Source organism: Cydia splendana, chromosome 15, assembly GCF_910591565.1.
Source record: "Cydia splendana chromosome 15, ilCydSple1.2, whole genome shotgun sequence".
NCBI lineage: Eukaryota > Metazoa > Arthropoda > Insecta > Lepidoptera > Tortricidae > Cydia > Cydia splendana.
In genome coordinates this window covers 13,654,507-13,677,356 of record NC_085974.1, presented here as the reverse complement: position 1 = coordinate 13,677,356, position 22,850 = coordinate 13,654,507, and the positions used below count along the sequence as shown (strand labels likewise).

Genomic DNA, 22,850 nt, shown 5'->3' with positions numbered 1-22,850 from the left:
TGTTTAAGGCAATTTTATTTCCGTAATAACCAACTCGTTAAAATAAAATGTAATATCAAGTAAATCTACGTACGTTTCTTTACGTTTTTTTTTTGTAAATATTAAATTTCATAAAAATATAAATTTGATACTTTGAATTTTGCATTGCTATTATATAAAATAATGTGTCTAATTAATGTCTGAAACCAACTCACCCTTTACCCCTTCTTGACAGTTTTCTGACTGAGCTGTCATTTCAATCCAACTAATCGAAATTTGTATTTTTAGGTACGATTTCTATAAGAAACGACGCAATTCTACAATAAAATAATTGATCTTTACGGTATTTAAGAGTTGTTGTGCTATAATAATCCATAATTTATTATAATAATAATTACTATTTAGGTTAGCCGTTCGTACTTATGTAACAATAACAGATAATTTTGTCTAATTATCTTGCTAAATAATAAATCATTAGGGCCTTTTATCCTGATTTCAGTTAGCATGACTCCGTGGGAGTCAGTATAAAACTTTTAAGTGTCTAAAAGTGGTCAGAGAGTTGTGCATAAGTGTTTGACGGGAGTTGTGTTTGTGCAGAAAATGCTGCGCCAGCCGCTGTCTCGGGCGCTAGCGCTGACCGCGGCGCCCCGTGTGGCTCCGGTCGCGCGCTGCTACGCCGACCAGGTTCAGAAACAACCGGAAAAGATCGAAGTTTTTATTGACGACAAGCCTGTACATGTCTTCCCTGGCACCACTATATTGCAGGTGAGTTGCGCCAACTACGCATATGATTTTGCTTTAATACTATTTGGGAATTTAATAAATGGGATATAAGTAATGCGATTTACGTTTTTCACAGTAGTTACAGTATAAATTATTAAAGAAGGTAAACAAATGCAGTAATTGAACTTTAAGATTAAATCTTGCTTGTAGCCTTGATTTCAATCATGCCTATTGCATATAATATGTGATATGATATATGACCACAAGTCATACCAGACTTTTCAAACACCTCACAATAAAAAGGTAGAGTACCCACCTCAAGTGATTAATGTTAAATGAAGTTTTTTCGCCTAAGATAAATTCCTGTTAAAATCCTGATAAATTGGTGGATGCAGCAAATTATTTCAGGTTTTGTTTGTCAATATAACACACATCTTAAAAATGTTTGAAAACCTTACCTCTATTTGCCAACCTCAATTACTAATTGTATATTTCATATTATAGGCTGCTGCAGAAGTGGGCGTAGAGATCCCTCGTTTCTGTTACCATGAGCGGCTGGCCGTAGCCGGCAACTGCAGGATGTGCCTCGTAGAAGTAGAGAAGTCCCCAAAGCCGGCGGCAGCTTGCGCCATGCCGGTCATGAAGGGCATGAGGATCAAAACCAACTCTGACTTGACCAGGAAGGCCCGTGAAGGTGTCATGGAGTTCCTGCTTGTGAACCATCCTCTGGATTGCCCCATCTGTGACCAGGGTGGTGAATGTGATCTTCAGGATCAATCAATGGCTTTTGGATCTGATAAGAGTCGCTTCACTGACATACATTTCTCAGGAAAGAGGTAAGTCACACACTTATTGCAGTTCTGTTCTGAAAACTAGTGTGTGTGTGTGTTAAGTAAGGTTTGTAATATCTGTGTTAAAATGATTGCAATTTGGATTCTAGAATGTCAGTTAGTGTTGAGTTTCATTCTGAAATAATACCTTTCTAATGATCAGAGTTCAGATGATTTTCAAATTGGGATCAATTAACTAGTATTAAATTACCTGGATAACAAATTTTTTTTGACTTAAATGTGTTCTTATGTCATTTTTACAGTTCTACATTGGTGAATAAAATAACTAAACAAAAAATGTTGGTTTTGTTTTCGGCAGGTTTTGGCTTAAAAATCATGTTTCTGCCGAAGGTTCGCTTTCGGTAGTATCCGATCGAAGTTTTGATTTTGGCAGGCTTCAATATAAAACTCATGTTATATATGATATAAAAAACAACAGCAAAACCGAACCTACAGAATATTTTCGAAAAAAAAATTTTTTCTAATAGTACTGAAACTTGGGTTCGGTTTTTGCAAAAAAATACGGCTTCTGTCAAATACTAGTTTTACACCATATTTCCCCTGCTAGGGCCGTTGAGGACAAAGATGTTGGGCCGCTCATCAAAACCATCATGACGCGTTGCATCCACTGCACGCGTTGCATCCGTTTCGCGTCTGAAGTCGCCGGCGTCGATGACTTCGGCACCACGGGCCGTGGTGGTGACATGCAGGTTAGGCAGGCAGCATACTTTTAGTTTACAAATGCAAGATGTACTTATTTTATCATTCATTCTTCTTGTGCAAATAGGGGGCAGCACCCTGCTTATTGGCGCAAACTGTAAATATAAAGATTAAGTTTCCGACCTTGGCACAAGGTAGCAGACCCTGTAATGCACGCCTATAACCAAATAATTACATCTGCTTCAGAACATATATCTTTATATTTGCAAAAATACAAGGAACATCATTTATTATATGGTATTTGTGTTGTCAGGTGGGCACGTACGTGGAGAAGATGTTCCTGTCGGAGCTCTCTGGCAACATCATCGACCTGTGCCCCGTCGGCGCGCTCACCTCCAAGCCCTACAGCTTCGCGGCCAGGCCTTGGGAGACTCGCAGGGTAAGATACATTTATTTTACAGTCATACAGATGTAGTGCATAATTGTTTTCTATCGTGTTTTCTCGGAAACGTTCGTATTTGTCATATGCTACTTCAGTCAAGCTCGGTACTTTTTGTACTGAGATGAGACTGACTGAAATAGCAAGACACGTTCGTACGTTTCCGTGAAAATTGAATGAAAATAATTATGCACTATATTTGCTACACAAACTCAGCAATCCAATATCCATCCAAAGGGGAGTGCGTCAAGGGGATGGATACCATTTCACCCAAGCTTAAGTCATAAAAACGCTTGCATGGGACAGAACTGGTATCAATATCCATGGTGTCTTCTTGTCGCACTTGAGATTTGCCGATGACATCGTATTGTTTGCCGAGACCCTGGAAGATCTTCAATGCATGGTCGAAAGCCTTTACCATGCTTCTTTGAAGATAGGGCTTAAGATGAATATGTCCAAGACTAAAGTGATGATGAACATCTCTGGTAAATCGATTCCAACCATTATGGTTGGGAACGAGAGACTGGAGGTGTATCTTGGACATATTCTATCATTTGACAAAACACATCAGCAGAAGGAGATCTCCAGGAGAATCCAGCTGGGTTGGGCGGCATTCAATAAACTAGCGGACATCCTCAAGCCCGTTAACATTCCACAGTGCCTGAAGACTCGCCTCTTTAACCAATGTGTCCTGCCCACCATGACCTACGGTGCAGAGACATGGACGCTCACTAGGCAGGCAGTGCATAAAATCCAAGCGGCACAGAGAGCCATGGAGCGCGCCATGCTCGGCATCAAACTTCAGGGTCGAGTGAGGAATGTTGAGATCCGACGTCGCACCAAGGTGCAAGACGTCGGATACGTCATTACCAAACTCAAGTGGAGCTGGGCGGGACATGTTGTCAGGCAGAGTGATGGCAGGTGGGCCAAAATGTTAACGGAATGGTGGCTTACAGACGAAAGGAGTGCCTGGCGTCCATTGGCTCGTTGGGTGGATGACATCCGGAAGACTGCGGGTCACTTCTGGATGAGATTGGCTCGGGACCGTGATAAGTGGCGTACTCGAAGAGAGGCCTATGCTCAGCAGTGGGCGATAAAAGGCTGATATGATGATGATGACTATATTTGCAGCCGCAAATTGTATAGCATTATTTTTTGGACTTTTAGGAAACCAAGTCAATATAATATTTCAACTTTTTTCATGAATACATGTTGTTATTTTTTCTTGTTATATTATAACGTTTGTACTGTAGATCGACTCCGTGGATGTGCTGGACCCTCTCGGCAGCAATATCGTGGTGGCCACGCGGACCAACGAGGTGCTGCGTATTCTGCCCAGGACCAACGAGGTAATTGAAAACACCATGGGTTCCTGTCAGGGTGCTTATTCAGTTCAAGTGGAATTTGAGAAATTACTGTTTGCTTTCAACAAAGTGCAAATGGGGTTCCATGTGGGTTCCATTCTGTCTTGCAAGTAAATTAGTGTATGTATATGTAGAAATATTGTAGGTACTATTTTTTTTGGGATTTACGTCAAAATTATTCTGTCCTTCAAACTAGGTAGTTACTAATTGATATCTAAAATAGAATCTAGGTAAATATCAACTGGTAAAGCAACTACTACATGCTATGCTTGTACACAATCATTTTGTTTTAAGATTTTACGTCTTAGGGTCGGTTTCACCAAACCGTCTGTCACCGTTAAAGAGTTCACTAAATTTTATTGTATGGGAAGTTTCATACTACACTGCTGATTGACGTTAATCAGTCCGTTAAATGTGGTTGGTGCAACTGGCCCTTAATCTATTAAAAAACGTGCACTAGTAGCTTCAAAGTTGTAAGTTGAGTACTATTTGCTTAAACGTCCATTTCAATCTAGATCCATTCACTAGCTAAGCATGACAACTAAAACTTATCTTGCCCATATCCAGGAGATCAACGAAGAGTGGCTGTCGGACAAGTCCCGCTTCGCCTGCGACGGCCTGAAGCGCCAACGGCTCGTGACTCCCATGCTGAAGGACTCGCGCGGCAACCTGACTCCTGTTGAGTGGGAGGATGCTTTAGTAGAAGCTGGTCGCGCGCTCAGGGACTGTCCCGGAGACAAGGTACAACAAAAATCCGGTAGATGGCACTTGTTGCAGAGCGCAGTATTATTTTTTTCATATTTAGGAAACTTAGGCGCCTACCACCACAAGTGCACAAGCTTTACCATATCAGGCGTGGCTCACTCCGCCATTTCGTCACGTCGCTACAAGTACATGCGGCCACACCAGTTTTGGTGTCTAGCAGTAGTAGTGGCCGCGCACCGTTATGGAACGGACGCCTGCTCGCGCTTGCGCCACCTTGCGGTCATATCTGTCGTAATAGACGCGTTTTGTTAGAGAGTGACCCTTCTGTACCTACTACTATTATTTATTCTGTAACCCATAGATTACGTCACATATCCACAGGCAAACAACGGGTCAAAAAGTCATAAAATTCGTGTGACGTAAATTTACGTGTAACCCGTTTGCGGGTTCCTTTAAAATTGACTAGACTAACTTTTTTTTAGCTGCTGGTGGTGGCCGGCGCCCTCGCCGACGCCGAAGCCCTGGTGGCGCTGAAGGACCTCGCCAACAAGCTGGGCAGCGAGGCCGCCTGCACCGAGCAGAGCTTCCCCACGGCCGGCGCCGGCACCGACCTGCGCTCCTCCTACCTGCTCAACACTAAGATCGCCAGTGAGTATATGAAGGATCGCGCCAACAAGCTGGGCAGCGAGGCCGCCTGCACCGAGCAGAGCTTCCCCACGGCCGGCGCCGGCACCGACCTGCGCTCCTCCTACCTGCTCAACACTAAGATCGCCAGTGAGTATATGAAGGATCGCGCCAACAAGCTGGGCAGCGAGGCCGCCTGCACCGAGCAGAGCTTCCCCACGGCCGGCGCCGGCACCGACCTGCGCTCCTCCTACCTGCTCAACACTAAGATCGCCAGTGAGTATATGAAGGATCGCGCCAACAAGCTGGGCAGCGAGGCCGCCTGCACCGAGCAGAGCTTCCCCACGGCCGGCGCCGGCACCGACCTGCGCTCCTCCTACCTGCTCAACACTAAGATCGCCAGTGAGTATATGAAGGAGCTCGCCAACAAGCTGGCAGCGAGGCCGCCTGCACCGAGCAGAGCTTCCCCACGGCCGGCGTCGACACCGACCTGCGCTCCTCCTACCTGCTCAACACTAAGATCGCCAGTGAGTATATGAAGGAGCTCGCCAACAAGCTGGGCAGCGAGGCCGCCTGCACCGAGCAGAGCTTCCCCACGGCCGGCACCGGCACCGACCTGCGCTCCTCCTACCTGCTCAACACTAAGATCGCCAGTGAGTATATGAAGGAGCTCGCCAACAAGCTGGGCAGCGAGGCCGCCTGCACCGAGCAGAGCTTCCCCACGGCCGGCGCCGGCACCGACCTGCGCTCCTCCTACCTGCGCTCCTCCTACCTGCGCTCCTCCTACCTGCTCAACACTAAGATCGCCAGTGAGTATATGAAGGAGCTCGCCAACACGCTGGGTAGCGAGGCCGCCTGCACCGAGCTGAGCTTCCCCACGGCCGGCGCCGGCACCGACCTGCGCTTCTCCTACCTGCTCAACACTAAGATCGCCAGTGAGTATATGAAGGAGCTCGCCAACAAGCTGGGCAGCGAGGCCACCTGCACCGAGCAGAGCTTCCCCACGCCCGGCGACGGCACCTACCTGCGCTCCTCCTACCTGCTCAACAATAAGTAGGGATTGCAAACCGGATTGATTTTCAATCCGGCCGGATCCGGCCGGACCGGATCCGGTAAGGTATAAGGATATTAAAGTTAATTAAATGACATATTTTTCAAGTATTATGCGTTATATGACAAACAAAGGGTATTTTTACAAATGTATTCATAAAACAACAATTTAAAGTCAATAAGAAATAACTTTTTAACAATAAAATATAACTAAGTATTAAAAAGTGACACAAGTGTCTCAATATAAAAATAAAACTTGAAATCTAAGTCTGCTCAAATTTACGTTTACAATAAAATTATAAATTTGATTAGATTCCAAAGCTTGTTAATGGGATAATTATGGGATGGGAATTGGAGAACTCCTTGAAAGGACAAGTTTTCGTAACTGTTCTTTGATGGAATTATTTGTAACGCTGACATCCATTGTAATAACAAGATATTTTACTTTTAACTAAAATTATATGAAATGTGTTCCAATATTATCTTGCTTTAATTTTTTATCCGTGATAATAGTTTTATAGCCTAAATCACAAATAAGTAAATAATTCATGAATAAATATTTGGGGACAATCTTATACAGATCGATCTACTCGTAGCCCCAAACCAAGCAAAGCTTGTACTATGGGTACTAGCTAGCTAGGTAGTACTACTAGGCGACTATATATACGTATAGTATATTGATAAATACATGCTTATATACATAGAAAACACCCATGACTCAGGAACAAATATCTGTGTTCATCACCCAAATAAACCTTACCGGGATTGAAACCCAGGACCATCGGCTTCATAGACAGTGTCATTGAATGGTCACTACCCACTAGGCCAGACCGGTCGTTACAAATGCCTTCCATAACATCTCCATCCTTTAATTTTTACTTCTAATTACCTATATAAGTAATCGTCGTATCGTGCCGATTTGTGCCACCAACATGAAAGAAGAGGAAATCCTCTTCTGTTCTCAATGATCGCCATATTAATATCTTCTTATTTTACTAAATCTAGACTTTTTCATTCGTTCTTTATTCTGTTAAACTTCTTTCTTCCATCCGTCGCCTTTATCTCACCTAAAACGCACAGTGGGTGCTGTGTGCGGTCTTTTAATCTATTTTTCCGGATCCGGTGATTTTAACCGGATCCGGTAGCTCCTAAAAAGTGCCGGATCCGGCCGGATCTTCCCCACGGCCGGCGCCGGCACCGGCACCGACCTGCGCTCCTCCTACCTGCGCTCCTCCTACCTGCTCAACACTAAGATCGCCAGTGAGTATATGAAGGACCTGGCCAACAAGCTGGCAGCGAGGCCACCTGCGCCGAGCAGAGCTTCCCCACGGCCGGCGCCGGCACCGACCTGCGCTCCTCCTACCTGCTCAACACTAAGATCGCCAGTGAGTATATGAAGGACCTGGCCAACAAGCTGGGCAGCGAGGCCGCCTGCACCGAGCAGAGCTTCCCCACGGCCGGCGCCGGCACCGACCTGCGCTCCTCCTACCTGCTCAACACTAAGATCGCCAGTGAGTATATGAAGGATCGCGCCAACAAGCTGGGCAGCGAGGCCGCCTGCACCGAGCAGAGCTTCCCCACGGCCGGCGCCGGCACCGACCTGCGCTCCTCCTACCCGCTCAACACTAAGATCGCCAGTGAGTATATGAAGGACCTGGCCAACAAGCTGGGCAGCGAGGCCGCCTGCACCGAGCAGAGCTTCCCCACGGCCGGCGCCGGCACCGACCTGCGCTCCTCCTACGTGCTCAAAACTAAGATCGCCAGTGAGTATATGAAGGATCGCGCCAACAAGCTGGGCAGCGAGGCCGCCTGCACCGAGCAGAGCTTCCCCACGGCCGGCGCCGGCACCGACCTGCGCTCCTCCTACCTGCTCAACACTAAGATCGCCAGTGAGTATATGAAGGATCGCGCCAACAAGCTGGGCAGCGAGGCCGCCTGCACCGAGCAGAGCTTCCCCACGGCCGGCGCCGGCACCGACCTGCGCTCCTCCTACCTGCTCAACACTAAGATCGCCAGTGAGTATATGAAGGATCGCGCCAACAAGCTGGGCAGCGAGGCCGCCTGCACCGAGCAGAGCTTCCCCACGGCCGGCGCCGGCACCGACCTGCGCTCCTCCTACCTGCTCAACACTAAGATCGCCAGTGAGTATATGAAGGATCGCGCCAACAAGCTGGGCAGCGAGGCCGCCTGCACCGAGCAGAGCTTCCCCACGGCCGGCGCCGGCACCGACCTGCGCTCCTCCTACTTGCTCAACACTAAGATCGCCAGTGAGTATAGGAGCAAGTTATCGTTGGATAACCTACGAAAATTTAAGGAAAATGATCCAGCCACTATATAAAAAAAAAACATTTTATGGAAATAGAAAGAAGCATGAATGATTTGATCTGCATGTGCCTTGGCGAAAATTAATACTCGGATCACTGATCAGCTAAAGGGCGCAAGCTATCTGAATATCTTAATGACATTCAATTGTTAAACACTATAGCTCTCTCAATCGAGATTTAGGCAAATAAGTAGTAAACGTACTTACACTTTACTTGAAATACTGTTCTGTTCGATTGATAGTGCCACTATTACCGTCTTAATCATGGGAGAGGAGCCTTAATTATGAAATACTGTAAATTTGATTGTAACTATGCTTTTAGACATTAGGCTCCCTCACATTAATTAAGTTGGAGAAGGAAGGTAATGGTATAGTAATTTGAATAAAAGAAATGGAATTAACACTTACTCTTATATTTGGCAAACCTTTTTACAACACCTTTAATTCAAGACAATTTCACTTTAACTCGATTATCACATAGGTTATCACTCTTCGACCACTAGTGATGAACTGCCCTGGTTGGCGCAATGGCGGGTTTTTATATTGACAATCAACTGTCAGAAAGGGCGCCAACCGGAAGTTCATCACTAGTCGCAACATTTTAATCATGAACAATTTTCAACAGATATTGAAAGAAGTATATTATTTGACAATTTGATTTATAAATGGTCGCTTAATTGACCGAAGCGAAGCGAAGGTCTACGTTTTGACTCGGGCATTTTGCTTTCGTATGTCCGGATGTTCTCCTCTACAGGTCGCAATTCTTAACCGATTCTCGTGAAATTTTGTGACCGAATTTTATGACTAAATAAAATTTTTTTGTCAATCCGGTTTTTGGAAATTTTTAAAAATGGCGGAGTCGTGATACCTGGCGCCTAAACAAATAGTCGTATCGATATCATAAGACTTTTTTCTTTTTGAGACATGTTTACAGAGTTAATAGCAAAAAATGCAGAAAAAAATTATCGCTGGTTTAGGCGGTATTTAGATATTTAATTTTAATTAATTTTAATTTGAGAAGGAGTAGCTAAATTTCGTCAACCCATCTAAGAACTATTTGGCTCAGTTTGTAAACGTTCGCTTTTTCTGTTTGCACAGAGGGTCTGGGTTCGATCCCCAGTAATTGTATGCTGGGATATTATAACTTTTTGTATTTTTTTACACATAAATTTCGTATTGTTTTTCTTTAATTTACTATACACCGTGTTTTTATTGAATTCCGTTAACTTCGGGGTATAGTTAAGTACGTTTATAAGAACTAAATGGCATAGTTAATTTTCAAAAAAAAAATTTTTTTTTGTTTTCTTTTTTGTTTTTTTTTTTGTTTAAAAAGTAATTAAATGTAGCATTTAACTCAACCAAACAATTGAAATCTGTGACATATCAATGTCATTTCGTACATCAATCGACCGAGATTGTACTTAAGTTTAGTAGCAAATGTATGAACTCATTCTAAACACTAATCAATATGTAAGCCGGCCCTAAGGCAAGTGTACACGCTTGTAGAGGCCTTATAGTAAAAAAATAAATTATGGATTATCTCCGAAATGGACTTAATTAGAACATCGGTGTCTTTGAGAAAGTTACTTGATTTAAGCTCAGGAATGCACCCTTGAAATTAACGGAAATCAAAAAAAACACGGTGTATTTAAAGCTCTTAGCACCATGTTATTTCAAGCTCTGCTCGCGAGGTCTACAGCTCACAGAGCCACTAGTAATATTACAGACTGTTAAAAGTGAACTTCCATTATTGGCGCCAATAAGAACTGTCAACAATCAGAAATGGCGCCAGCCGGAAGTTCGGCTTTAAGTGAGATATCAACCGGTGGTTTCCAAATAAACATTTTAATCTAAACTGGTACACAGCAAAGTCACATTAAATAATCACGTAATTATACAGTTGTTAACACAATTTAAAATTTAATCCTTCGAGCAACACTGGCTTCCGATCCGACGCGTCGGAAGGGAGGACGCAGGAGCCCAAGCGATATCTGACCGTACAAATCGTTCTACCATTTTTTGCAGGGGAAAACGAGCACACAGTCGCACTTCTTACTCACTACATAGAAAATCCAATCTGTGATGACGACACAAATACATAGAAAATGACACACGTCAAGGACAAATCTTGCAAACCTCGATCTCTTTTTGTGTATGGATGAGTCACAACGCGCACCGCGCTAGTTGTGTGCATGCTCAATTGGGCATCTACTTCGGCAGAAGGGAAATAGTGCGAATGCCGACTCCATTCCCGGTGTTACTCGAAGCTTTAATTTTGTTGTAATAATTTGGGCTATATTGTATTTTTTTTTTTACATATAGACGTTGAAGAGGCCGACTTAGTGCTACTCGTCGGCACAAACGTCCGTTTCGAGGCTCCGCTGCTCAACGCGCGCATCCGCAAGGCCTTCATCCACCGTGACACGGATGTTGCCTTCATTGGGCCCAAGATCGATCTCACCTACGACTACATTGTGAGTACCCACTCTAGGCAGACTTAGTGCTACTGGTCGGCACAAACGTCCGTTTCGAGGCTCCGCTGTTCAACGCGCGCATCCGCAAAGCCTTCATCCACCGTGACACGGATGTTGCCTTCATTGGGCCCAAGATCGACCTCACCTACGACTACATTGTGAGTCCCAACTCCACAGCGTTTCTTTTGTGTTTAAAAACTAAGGGGTCGGCAAACTTTTGGTAAGAAGAGCCTAGTAATTCTCGGCCTCGAAAATGAAACAGCTTTTTTAGAATTTGTGACTACAAATATTGATTTTAGTTGAATTATATGGGAGACATAAAAAGAGTACACCAGGACATTGTTGTGTATTTGAATCTCATTGTAAATTGTAAATATTAATGGGTTAATATTTACAATTTACAATGAGATTCACTGAACATGGGTGTTGACAGTGTATGATCAGTACCAATAAATAAATCTATCTATCTATCTACCCTTACATTGTTGGTGGTCTGTGCTTTACAAGTGTTACAAAGTTGGTTGGCTATACAGGGTGGCTAAAAAATTACTGCATTCCCGTTGGCGGGGAGGTTTTGGGATTATACTGAGCAACTTTTACTATAGGACTAAACCCGAAATCGCGAAAAAATTGGCTGGTCCATTTTCTATGGGAGGGTAAACATTTTTTCGCGATTTCGGGGTTGGTAGTAGTAAAAGTTTATTAGCCACCGTGTATAATCTTTATTGCACATATTAAGAAAATACAATTGTTCAAAAGGCGGACTTAATGCTACGAGGCATTCTCTACCAGTTAAATTATATCAAATTAGGTCAATATTCGATTGAAATTGCGTACTCTTTGCAGACTGCTGTCGCAATATCTGAATAACAGTTATCAATCATTTCCTTTTAGCACGTCGGCGAGGACGCGTCGATCGTGAAAGAGCTCGCGTCCGGCTCGTCCTCGCACCCGGTGCTGAAGCGGCTCGAGCAGGCGCGGCGGCCCGTGGTCATCCTCGGCGCCGACCAGCTCAGCGGCGCGGAGGGGGCCGCGCTGCTCGCGCACACGCAGGAGCTGGCCTTGAAGCTGCAGGACAAGCTGGCTGACAAGGACTGGAAGGTGAGCTCGCTTCCGGCTCGTCCTCGCACCCGGTGCTGCAGCGGCTGGAGCAGGCGCAGCGGCCCGTCGTGATCCTCGGCGCCGACCAGCTCAGCGGCGCGGAGGGGGCCGCGCTGCTCGCGCACACGCAGGAGCTGGCCTTGAAGCTGCAGGACAAGCTGGCTGACAAGGACTGGAAGGTGAGCTCGCTTCCGGCTCGTCCTCGCACCCGGTGCTGCAGCGGCTGGAGCAGGCGCAGCGGCCCGTCGTGATCCTCGGCGCCGACCAGCTCAGCGGCGCGGAGGGGGCCGCGCTGCTCGCGCACACGCAGGAGCTGGCCTTGAAGCTGCAGGACAAGCTGGCTGACAAGGACTGGAAGGTGAGCTCGCTTCCGGCTCGTCCTCGCACCCGGTGCTGCAGCGGCTGGAGCAGGCGCAGCGGCCCGTCGTGATCCTCGGCGCCGACCAGCTCAGCGGCGCGGAGGGGGCCGCGCTGCTCGCGCACACGCAGGAGCTGGCCTTGAAGCTGCAGGACAAGCTGGCTGACAAGGACTGGAAGGTGAGCTCGCTTCCGGCTCGTCCTCGCACCCGGTGCTGCAGCGGCTGGAGCAGGCGCAGCGGCCCGTCGTGATCCTCGGCGCCGACCAGCTCAGCGGCGCGGAGGGGGCCGCGCTGCTCGCGCACACGCAGGAGCTGGCCTTGAAGCTGCAGGACAAGCTGGCTGACAAGGACTGGAAGGTGAGCTCGCATCCGGCTCGTCCTCGCACCCGGTGCTGCAGCGGCTGGAGCAGGCGCAGCGGCCCGTCGTGATCCTCGGCGCCGACCAGCTCAGCGGCGCGGAGGGGGCCGCGCTGCTCGCGCACACGCAGGAGCTGGCCTTGAAGCTGCAGGACAAGCTGGCTGACAAGGACTGGAAGGTGAGCTCGCTTCCGGCTCGTCCTCGCACCCGGTGCTGCAGCGGCTGGAGCAGGCGCAGCGGCCCGTCGTGATCCTCGGCGCCGACCAGCTCAGCGGCGCGGAGGGGGCCGCGCTGCTCGCGCACACGCAGGAGCTGGCCTTGAAGCTGCAGGACAAGCTGGCTGACAAGGACTGGAAGGTGAGCTCGCTTCCGGCTCGTCCTCGCACCCGGTGCTGCAGCGGCTGGAGCAGGCGCAGCGGCCCGTCGTGATCCTCGGCGCCGACCAGCTCAGCGGCGCGGAGGGGGCCGCGCTGCTCGCGCACACGCAGGAGCTGGCCTTGAAGCTGCAGGACAAGCTGGCTGACAAGGACTGGAAGGTGGCTCAAACAACCATGAATCTAATACTTAGGGCATACTGAAATTTCCTGGACTGGCCACTTAGAAATAAGTCGTCTCATATATATCAGAATCCTGAAACTTTCAGCATGGCCCACGTATTTAAATGGATCAGGCATGAGTGGTGGGGGGAACTGACAGAACGGGACAGTCTTTGTATCTTTCAGTAGGAGTAGCAGCGAAAGCGCTATTATTGTTTAGCCTTGTCACAGTCTCACATTTTTTTATTCCCCACCGTATATTTTGTGTGGATTATGGTGGGCAACAAATAAATTCGACCAATCATAGTGTCGCATTGCATATCTTTTGTCCCTCACGGAGGCACGCGTATAGCACTTCTATAGGATCCTACCTTCTATGTAAACAATGAGGTTTTAATTCTCATTGCAGCCGGTATCCAGTGTGTTCTGGCGCAGTCGGTAGAAGTAGGGCATCAATGTGGGAGAGAATCCGTTGTTCTTTTTTCAGAGAACACTTCTTAGATTATTCCTTCATTATCAAAAGTTCGTTTTTAAAGTGTTTAACACTACGACTCGAAGAGGCAACAATTCTGATTGTCTTCTTTAAATTTTTTTTTATTAATTTAATGATTGCGTTCAGGTCCTGAACGTGCTTCAAAGGACCGCGTCGCAAGTGGCGGCGTTAGATATCGGCTACCAACCCGGTGTGGACGCAGCTCTCGCCGCCGGACCGAAGGTTGTGTACCTGCTGGGCGCGGACGCAGGGGTCGTCACGCGCGATAAGCTGCCCAAGGATGTTGTCATTATATATCAAGGTGAGACAACAAGTCGGACCGAAGGTTGTGTACCTGTTGGGGGCGGACGCAGGGGTCGTCACATGCGACAAGCTGCCCAAGGATGCTGTCATTATAGTATCAAGGTGGGCCAATAAGTTGGATTGAAGGTCGTGTACCTGCTGAGAGCGGACGCAGGGGTCGTCAAGCGCGACAAGCTGTCCAAGGATGCTGTTATTATATGTCAAGGTGAGGCAACAAGTTGGGCCGAAGGTTGTGTACCTGCTGGGAGCGGACGCAGGGATCGTCACACGCGATAAGCTATTGTTATTCATCAAGGTGAATCAACAATCACATTGGCTACAAGTAGTACCTTTATAGCCTCAAATTGTTACATTTTGTATTGATATTTTGATAATGAGTGTATTTTAAGATTTGGTGCTCTGAGTCTGTAAAGTATGCCATCGCTTAGCCGCTAAAAACTGATTGTGAGGTACTGACTGTTATTAGCCCTTGTTGATAGATTACGTATATTTTTTTGTGTAGGTCACCACGGCGACGCTGGTGCCGAGATCGCGGACATCGTGCTGCCGGGCGCGGCGTACACGGAGAAGCGCGCCACGTACGTGAACGCGGAGGGGCGCGCGCAGCAGACGCTGCCCGCCGTCACGCCGCCCGGCAAGGCCAGGGAGGACTGGAAGATCATCAGGTACTGCCGTCAGCTCGTTACAGTGAAGCTGGTGACATCTTGATCATCATTTATTGAGAGAGCGCAGGGTTGAGCGCGTCTTTTATAATCTTTCGCTTCTATGAACGTGCCTAGTATGCCTAAAAATCTCCCTTACTGGACTAGTGGGCAACTGTCAAAGGTTTGCATATATGGCGCTCTAATAGCGTGCTCCTTTTTCTATGAGATTTGGCTTAAAGGGCCAGCCATGCCAGCATCCAGGGCATAAAATTCCATTAAAAAAAAAAACAAAAATTTTACACAATTCTAGGGATTGACAGGGCAAGCTATGCTGGCGCCATTAGCTAAATACTTCGACAGGCCAACCCCATTACTGACCGTTAGTAGACCTTATCTCGTAGCAATAAAGTTCACGAACGCTCACTGTTTGTTTCACTTACAGAGCCCTATCGGAGGTGGTAGGTGCGCGGCTGCCGTACGACGACCTGGACTCGGTGCGCGCGCGGCTCGGCGAGGCCAGCCCCGCGCTGCTCGCGTACGGCGACGTGCAAGCCAACAACTACTTCGCGCAGGCGCGTGCGCTCAACCAGGTAAACCATACAGTCTGCTTACAATTAACATTATTTATTACACTATATCGCCTATACATAGTCTGCTTAACCCCAATCCCAGCACTTTCGAAGTAAGTATAAAAATCCTTTTAACTCCTAGGAAATTTTGATGTTTCGTAAAATTTAAAATTAAACGGGAACATTCATTCGTGGGCACAAACAAACTGCCTATTATCCTAAATGCATACATATACCATCTGTACCATCTCTATTATGTCTACGGTAAAAAAATCCGAGGTTACGTATTCGATACCTAAAACTCGTGTCGGAACTTGTGTACGAAATATCGTTTGACATTCAACAGTACGCGAAGATCTTCCATTAAGAAAATATCGTGCAATTTTATCCCTCTAGACGTCTTACACCGATTATTACGTTAAAATAAATATACATAGTTATATATAGTTAGCACAATCAAAACTAACTTTTATCTCTGTCACAACAGAGTCTCCAAAAGCCCGTCTCGGGCAAGTTGGACGTGCAGCTCAAGTCGCTGGAGGACTTCTTCATGACGGACGCCATCTCGCGCGCCTCGCCCACCATGGCCAAGTGCGTGCAGGCCGTCATCAAGCAGAAGGCGTCGCCTTATTAAACCGGCACCATGGTATTTTCTACCTTATTTTGTAGAACTTAGAACACATTTTCGAACGGAGAAGGGAAACATGGATGGCTATACCAGCTAACTAAAAAATGTTGGGCGCCACTGCTATCCTAGCAGTAGAACTTTAGAACACATTTCTGAACATAGAAAGGAAACGTGTATTCATATGCCAGCTAATTGAAAAATGTTTGGCGCCACTGCTACGCGTTATGTTGTAAGGGTGCAACTATTGCGTTACTAAAGTAGTGCTGATGAAATTTTGAAATAAGGTTGTTTTTAATATCTAACATTATTTATTATTAATAATAGGTAATCGACATTTTTTCTGCACTTTGATAAAAGTTCTACATAAAATAGGGTAGAAAATACCCGACTTAGACTTTGAAATGCGGCGTATTTAATAAGTATATTCCTGATATCTGTCGCTTGATCGTTATATTTATTAATTGTTTGTAGTACAACAATCGAGCGGCAGATATCTTCTAGGGTAATAAAATAACAAATTTTTATTTTGCCTTTCTGCAATCATTTTTTAGAAGAAAATACTTCAGGAAAGCATCTTATAGTTGAATCGTAACTCACTCATCTTTTATCTAAGAACAATTATATTGAATTCGACTATGTACATTGTGATTTTGAAGCTATTTATTTTCTTATTGTAAGTATAAACTAGTGTTTTCAACTTTCCAAACTTTCCAACCTCAAATATATCAAATAAAACATAGTAAAAGGGAACGAACGAATTGCTACTAAGAACGGACAAGTGTAACAACAGGTTATTGTATTGTATATAGTAAACAATTGTAGCATATAATAAATGTAGTATAATGATTGTCGAAATTTTATTTTATTTATTTCATCTCCTTTTCGAAAAGTATACGTTTCATAGTTTTGGAATTAGCAGCTCCCTTACATTATTCGTTTTGCAGTAACTCTGAAAAAGATAAGATGGTGATTAGTTGATCGCTGTATGTGCGGTGACCTCGCGTTTTTTTATAAACTCTGAATATCAGAACATCCTGTAGAGCGATAGAGGGCAAGTCGCTTCTGAACAGGTGACTAGGTAAGTGTTATACATGCATCAATAACTTTCTGCACAGGCCGCTTATACACAGCTTCCTTTAGCGCGGCGGCGGTGTACCGAGCAAATTGCTCATGCGTTGCGTTCGAGCCTGACCAATCGCCAGGCTGGGCGTGACGTTCCTTCAGCGTATCTTGTAGTGTGATAGAATCTGATAGATGGCAAGAGGAACTTCATCCGCCGGAGGTACTATATTTACGAGATACTAAGACCACGGACCGGACGCAAGCGGTGCGCGGCGCAGTGAGCGGCAAATCAGAGCCGTTCTTACATTCTTGATTTTCCGCTCGCCGAGCCGCGCGCCGCTTGTGACCAGTCCGCGTCCTATTACTTAGGATAGTATTGTACATACCTTAATGACTTTCTGTACTGGGCGCTTATACGCAGCTTCCTTGAGCGCGGCGGCGGCGTGTCTAGCAAATTGCTCATGCGCCGCTTCTGTCCCTGACCAACCGCCTGGCTGAGCGCGGCGTTGCTTCAGCGCGTCTTGTAGTGCGGTAGATGGCGCTAGGAACTGCGGTCGCGGCGGGGGAAGGCGGGATTCTGAGCCAGTAAGTACATTTATAGAACTAAATATTTGGTAAATAGTTTGTGTAAGTTGATTCTTAGGGTGCGTTTTCACCAGTGTTGTGCGATGATGTGTTTGTGAAGAACCAATAATTAATTCTACTCCACTTCTAATACAATCCTCCTCAGCGACACTATTGTTTGTTTTATTACTCAATTAAGTAACAGAGTATTATAGTTTGTGTCATTCACGATGACGCGCCAGTTTGTCAAATCTAACCTTTAATAACATGACATGACAATACGAATAGAGGCACGCGTCTTCGCGAATGACACGATCTATACAATACAGTAAAACCAGGGCACTGTGAAACTAAAAGAAACTATTGGTTCTTAATAAATACACCCCTCGCTCCCCTAGCACATCTCTGGTGGAAACGCAGCCTTAAGAGTTGTGAGTTGTGTTGTGTTTCAACTATGTGTCAATATTTTAAATATTACATATTACTTATCACATGCAAAATGGGTGGTAGCGGAACTTATGCGGTTATCAGTGTTATCACATTGATGTCGTGCACAAAGCTCATGATAGGTGGATATAATAACATTTTATGTATGTTTTGTCACCTTTGAGTGAACCTAGTTTAGAGTCGAGTTTCTCACGCCTCGTGGGAAGGAAGCTCAGTTTGTCGACGCAGATCTTCCGCTGATACTCTTCACACTTCTGCTGATTAGGCAGTTCCGAGCTTTGAGCGTGAGAAGTTTTCAAACTTCGTTGTTGGTCTCTTTTCAGTTGTTCCTCCTTTTCCCTCTTTTGTAATCTGTTTAATTAAATTGATTATTTTATTATAGTCTGATTATTTATTCCAAATAAGTGTCATGGATCCTAGTGCAATAATGGCATGGTTCTCCTAGAATTAATACATGACTCACTATGAATCAAAAAAGACTAACCTATTAATGAATACCTAGTAAAATCGAAGAAAAATTCATGGAAGATGTCGATGTCGCTACGTTACCGTTTCTCTAACTTCTTTACTCCTTTATCAACAAAATCGTTGTATTTCTTCTCATTTTCTTCTTGGAGGCGTTGAACCAATTCATAATTTTCTTTAAAGTGTCCGGTGTCGTGTTTTGCCATATGTATCTAAAAACAGGGTGTCTTGTAGAAGATAACTGTTAGTCGAAAACTTTTCAAACTATTGGTGTTATCGTGACCACTCTAATTTAGTTGGACAATATTCTAAGCAGGAGCTCCTTTTCTTGCATCGAGCTCCTCTTTTTCAAAAAAAGATTTCTCTTGCCCGTTAAATGTCGTGATGGAAAATTATTGTAAGTATGTTTCGTTGTTGGGAATGCTTACTTCATCATACTCTAGGAGGCGCACCAGCTATTTACCTAGTCAGAGGGTATATTCACTTTGAGCTGTAGTTCTCTCGTTAACCTCATCGTATATACAGATATTTTATACCGACAGAAAACACCAGATGGTTGCTCTCCACTGTACGAAAACTCCTAATTTAAACCGGACCCTACTTGGTGGAAGACTTTTCTCCCTTCGCTGGATTCCGCCCTAGTGTTTGCACCACAAGTCGCCTAGCACTCGATCCAGAACCTCTCTTTTAAGAGAGGTGGAGGCGCCATCACTGTTCAAAAATCCCTAATTTAAAACAAGAATAGGTATACCTACATGGATGAAAACTTGTTTCTCTTTTCACTGGATCCTGGTCTGATGGTGTTTGAAACACAAGTCGGCTGCCACTTGATCCAGAACCTCTCTACCCAGAGGTTAAAAACTCCTAATTTAAAACAAGACTAGGTAAATATATTGCGGTATTTTAGCCACGTTGCACGCAGGGATACCAGCAATTTGGAACGCCTTATGGTGACCGGTAAAATCGAGGGAAAAAGGCCTAAGGGTAGATAGAAGTCCCAATCGATGGTCGGACCAAATAGCGGAGGAACTAAAAATACCTGTCAGCGACGCACTCCACCAAGCTACAGAACGGGACCGATAGAGACAACTAGTTGAAGGAATCAAACGGAGTCACGATCCTCAGCAATGAGGGACCGATTGAAGAGAGAGGTAAATATATTACTTGGTCGAAGACTTGTTTCTCTTTTCGCCGAATCCTGTCCTGGTGCTTGCACCACAAGTCGGCTAGCTTTTGATCCAGAGCCTCTCTTTTCTCTCTCCACTCTTTGATGGCATTGTTTTGCTCTTCATACATTTTATCGGCTTCATTGTCAAGCCAATGATCGTGTTTCTGAAAAAAAAAAAGAATGTGTTGTGAAATAAAATAATAAACGTCACATTTTTTAAAATACCACCATTGTGGTGCAATGCAGTTGTGGTCACTGTAGCCGCATGTTGCTTAGAGGATGTCACATACGCGTTGCCTACTTTGACTAATGCGGACGTTCTAGATAATGCATTCTCATTAAGAAAAATATATGTGAGGTACCTCCTCTGCAATTTGTAACTGACGAAACTTTTCTATCAACGGTTCATCTTCTTGGCGATTCTTTTTCTCCATTTCAGCAGTTCTAAAAGCGTCTTCCTTTTTCATTTCTGCTCTGCAAGTTATGAGTAATGTTTTAGTACAGTCATCTGCAATAATATGTTACTCTTCGATGGCCGCAAAAACATGTGACACGCTCTTAATGGCTCTACAAATAAGATCGTGTCAGATATTTTTGCGGCCTTGGTTGTGTAACATATTATTGCAGATGACTGTACCTAGGATCGTCTAAAAACGTAGGTATTATAGGAATCTAAATGAGTTGTGTCTTGGTAGCCCGCCTGACGGGTCGCCTGCATTGAATTATTTTTGTTAGTTTAAGTTACGGATCTATAAAAAGCCCTGCCTATAATGACACCCCCCCCCCCATAAAGTATCCGTAAAAAAATGAGGAGAGTTATCTTACATCATTTTATTGCATTCTGCATCTTCTCTTTCTTTCCTTTTCTGAAGAACTCTATCGCTCTCCCGTTTTTCAAATTCAGCGTACATAAGATTGTCTACTTTTAATTTAGCCTCTTCTATCTTCTTTTCCTTTTCTTGTATGTCTTTAACAAATTTCATTTGTATGTCTCGTTCCTCGAACGTTTTTGATTCTACAAGAGCACTGCAATAAAACTGGTTTTATTTCAGTTACCTCCTACGGTTAGTTGGTAGTGTTCATTTAAGAGGGAAGTATAGCTACTGACAAAAGCATAGAAGGTAGGATCGTATAGAAGTGGTGTACGCGTGCCTCCGTGAGGGACAAAACATACGCAAATGCGACACTGTGATTGGTCGAATTCATTTATTGCCCACCATAATCCATACTTAAAAATGGTGGGGAACAAAAATATGTCAGACTGTGACAAGGACAAACAATAATAGCGCTTTCGCTGCTACTCCTACTGAAAGATACATAAGACTATCCCGTTCTGTCAGTTATCCCCACCATCATGCCAGTTTTAATACTAGATTCATGGACAAAAGGGACTTTTTCATACAATTTTCCATTTCAGGAGAAAGCGTTTTCCACTAACTAAATCTTAACATATCACTTTGTTTTTGACGTCGATCGCTTCAGCATAATACATACTAGAGATTAGTAGGTTACGCTTAAAAAAAAAATATATTGTTGTATTGCAAATTTTGAAACAAGGAATACCTATAAACCTAGTTTTTCACTGTGTCAATAACATACTATGGAAATGGAGAATGGAAAATAATTAGAAGTTGAAAAACGTTTTCTCGTTTTGTATGGACGATCACGTGCTATACCTACTTCCCTCTTAATATATGTTGTTATGGACTAATCTTAAAATAAATAAATTGAAATTGTAAGACTCACCTTAACAATTCCCTGCCGTAACCAGTTCTTTCAAAAATCATATTTCTAGCCCGTCTCAAGTTTTCAGCCACATTATCGCGTTTCTCCTTCTTATAGAAAGCTTCGAGTTCCACCATTTCTTCCAATCGAGCTTTCTTGTTCTTCATGGTCATCTTATTTGCTTTCCCCTGTGAGGAATCTGGCCAAGTGCTGGTCCATTTTCGGGACTGTGCGTTCATAGCTTCGATGTCTACATGGCAAGGCGTCGTACTATGTTCCGTTTCTGGATTTGCTTGATTTTTAATTCTCTCCCATTCCCTTTTGGGAATCAGTAAAGGCGCGAAGCGGCCCATAATTTAATAAGTGTTTTAGTTACAGTTAAAATCAGTATTTTCTAGATGTGCCTGAAAATATAGTAATGAAGTATTGTTTATTAATCTATGTGGCTCTGATGGATTTAGATAAACATCGTCTGTCATTCACGATTCATGAAAACATGTACGAGTAACATAAAACTAACTAACAGCAGGCGGTCTTATTGCTGCAATAATGTGATGATTTGACATCTTGTTTACAACCTTACTACACTAAGTAAATTATTTCACGTACTGGTAGTTTTGTAAACACCGCAGTAGGTAATTGTATTTTGGAGCCAAATAAAACTGTAACGTAACATGTTAGTAGTAGTAGTGATAGTTTCAGAAACGCTGTGACGGATTGTTACAAGGTAGTTTCAGAAAAGCAACGAAAACAAATATTTCGATTCCCGGAAAACCTATTAATCGGATCCGTTACATGCGGCAAATTAAAACTTAATGGATTCGTTTTCAGCCAGCGCTGTTTCACAAATTAAAAAAAAGCACAGTAACTTTATGGAGTGAGATAGGAAATGGAGCGCGGCAACGGGCAAGCCTCGCGCCATTTCAGGCGGCGCGGCCCATCCGTCACTGTCGCCAGTGACGTTATTTGCAGTATATTTTTGCATAAAAATAACTACTACAGCGGGGAATGAACAGAAAGAAATTGTAACGAATGAAGGAATTTTACGTTGGCATACTGGTACTTTAAGTAATATACCTACGTTCCAGCACGTATTCCATGTTTGGCTTTTGGTTGTGATTTCTAAAGCATTCAGTTCTATTAGACTGCCAAATTCTCGTAAGCTGTAGCTGTAGTAGGCGTCGCAATGAACATTTTAAGCTGAACAGATGGAAGCATCATGTGATGGTTTGATTCATACGTTACATTACTTTGACA

General features: G+C 44.6%; 2 protein-coding genes across 2 annotated transcripts; one reads left to right on the top strand and one right to left on the bottom strand.

Moving 5' to 3' along the window:
- The first annotated feature begins 206 nt into the window (after window positions 1-206).
- LOC134797698 (NADH-ubiquinone oxidoreductase 75 kDa subunit, mitochondrial) lies at window positions 207-17,017 on the top strand. The gene is made up of 14 exons (XM_063770043.1): window positions 207-267; window positions 577-744; window positions 1,207-1,538; window positions 2,101-2,242; window positions 2,506-2,631; window positions 3,885-3,980; window positions 4,563-4,736; window positions 5,183-5,348; window positions 11,020-11,171; window positions 12,066-12,272; window positions 14,145-14,319; window positions 14,824-14,986; window positions 15,408-15,555; window positions 16,022-17,017. The coding sequence occupies exons 2-14, from the start codon at window positions 580-582 to the stop codon at window positions 16,166-16,168; spliced, it is 2,193 nt and encodes a 730-aa protein (XP_063626113.1). The 5' UTR covers window positions 207-267; window positions 577-579; the 3' UTR covers window positions 16,169-17,017.
- On the bottom strand, window positions 16,941-22,025 carry LOC134797697 (trichohyalin-like). Its single transcript, XM_063770042.1, has 8 exons — window positions 21,615-22,025; window positions 20,694-20,894; window positions 20,231-20,342; window positions 19,865-20,032; window positions 18,785-18,912; window positions 18,393-18,586; window positions 17,611-17,801; window positions 16,941-17,111 (listed from the first exon to the last, which is right to left on the bottom strand). The coding sequence occupies exons 1-8, from the start codon at window positions 21,944-21,946 to the stop codon at window positions 17,061-17,063; spliced, it is 1,377 nt and encodes a 458-aa protein (XP_063626112.1). The 5' UTR covers window positions 21,947-22,025; the 3' UTR covers window positions 16,941-17,060.
- Window positions 22,026-22,850: the final 825 nt, after the last annotated feature.

What these genes read in the sequence shown, in the direction of transcription:
- LOC134797698 (XM_063770043.1), top strand. Translation starts at nt 580, where the DNA reads ATGCTGCGCCAGCCGCTGTCTCGGGCGCTAGCGCTGACCGCGGCGCCC. An exon ending in GGGACTGTCCCGGAGACAAG is followed by an intron (nt 4,737 to 5,182) that starts GTACAACAAAAA and finishes ACTTTTTTTTAG; the next exon opens with CTGCTGGTGGTGGCCGGCGC. An exon ending in GAGGACTGGAAGATCATCAG is followed by an intron (nt 14,987 to 15,407) that starts GTACTGCCGTCA and finishes TTTCACTTACAG; the next exon opens with AGCCCTATCGGAGGTGGTAG.
- LOC134797697 (XM_063770042.1), bottom strand. Translation starts at nt 21,946, where the DNA reads ATGGGCCGCTTCGCGCCTTTACTGATTCCCAAAAGGGAATGGGAGAGA. An exon ending in TACGGCAGGGAATTGTTAAG is followed by an intron (nt 20,895 to 21,614) that starts GTGAGTCTTACA and finishes GTTTTATTGCAG; the next exon opens with TGCTCTTGTAGAATCAAAAA. An exon ending in AGAAACAAGTCTTCGACCAA is followed by an intron (nt 18,913 to 19,864) that starts GTAATATATTTA and finishes CCCTGTTTTTAG; the next exon opens with ATACATATGGCAAAACACGA.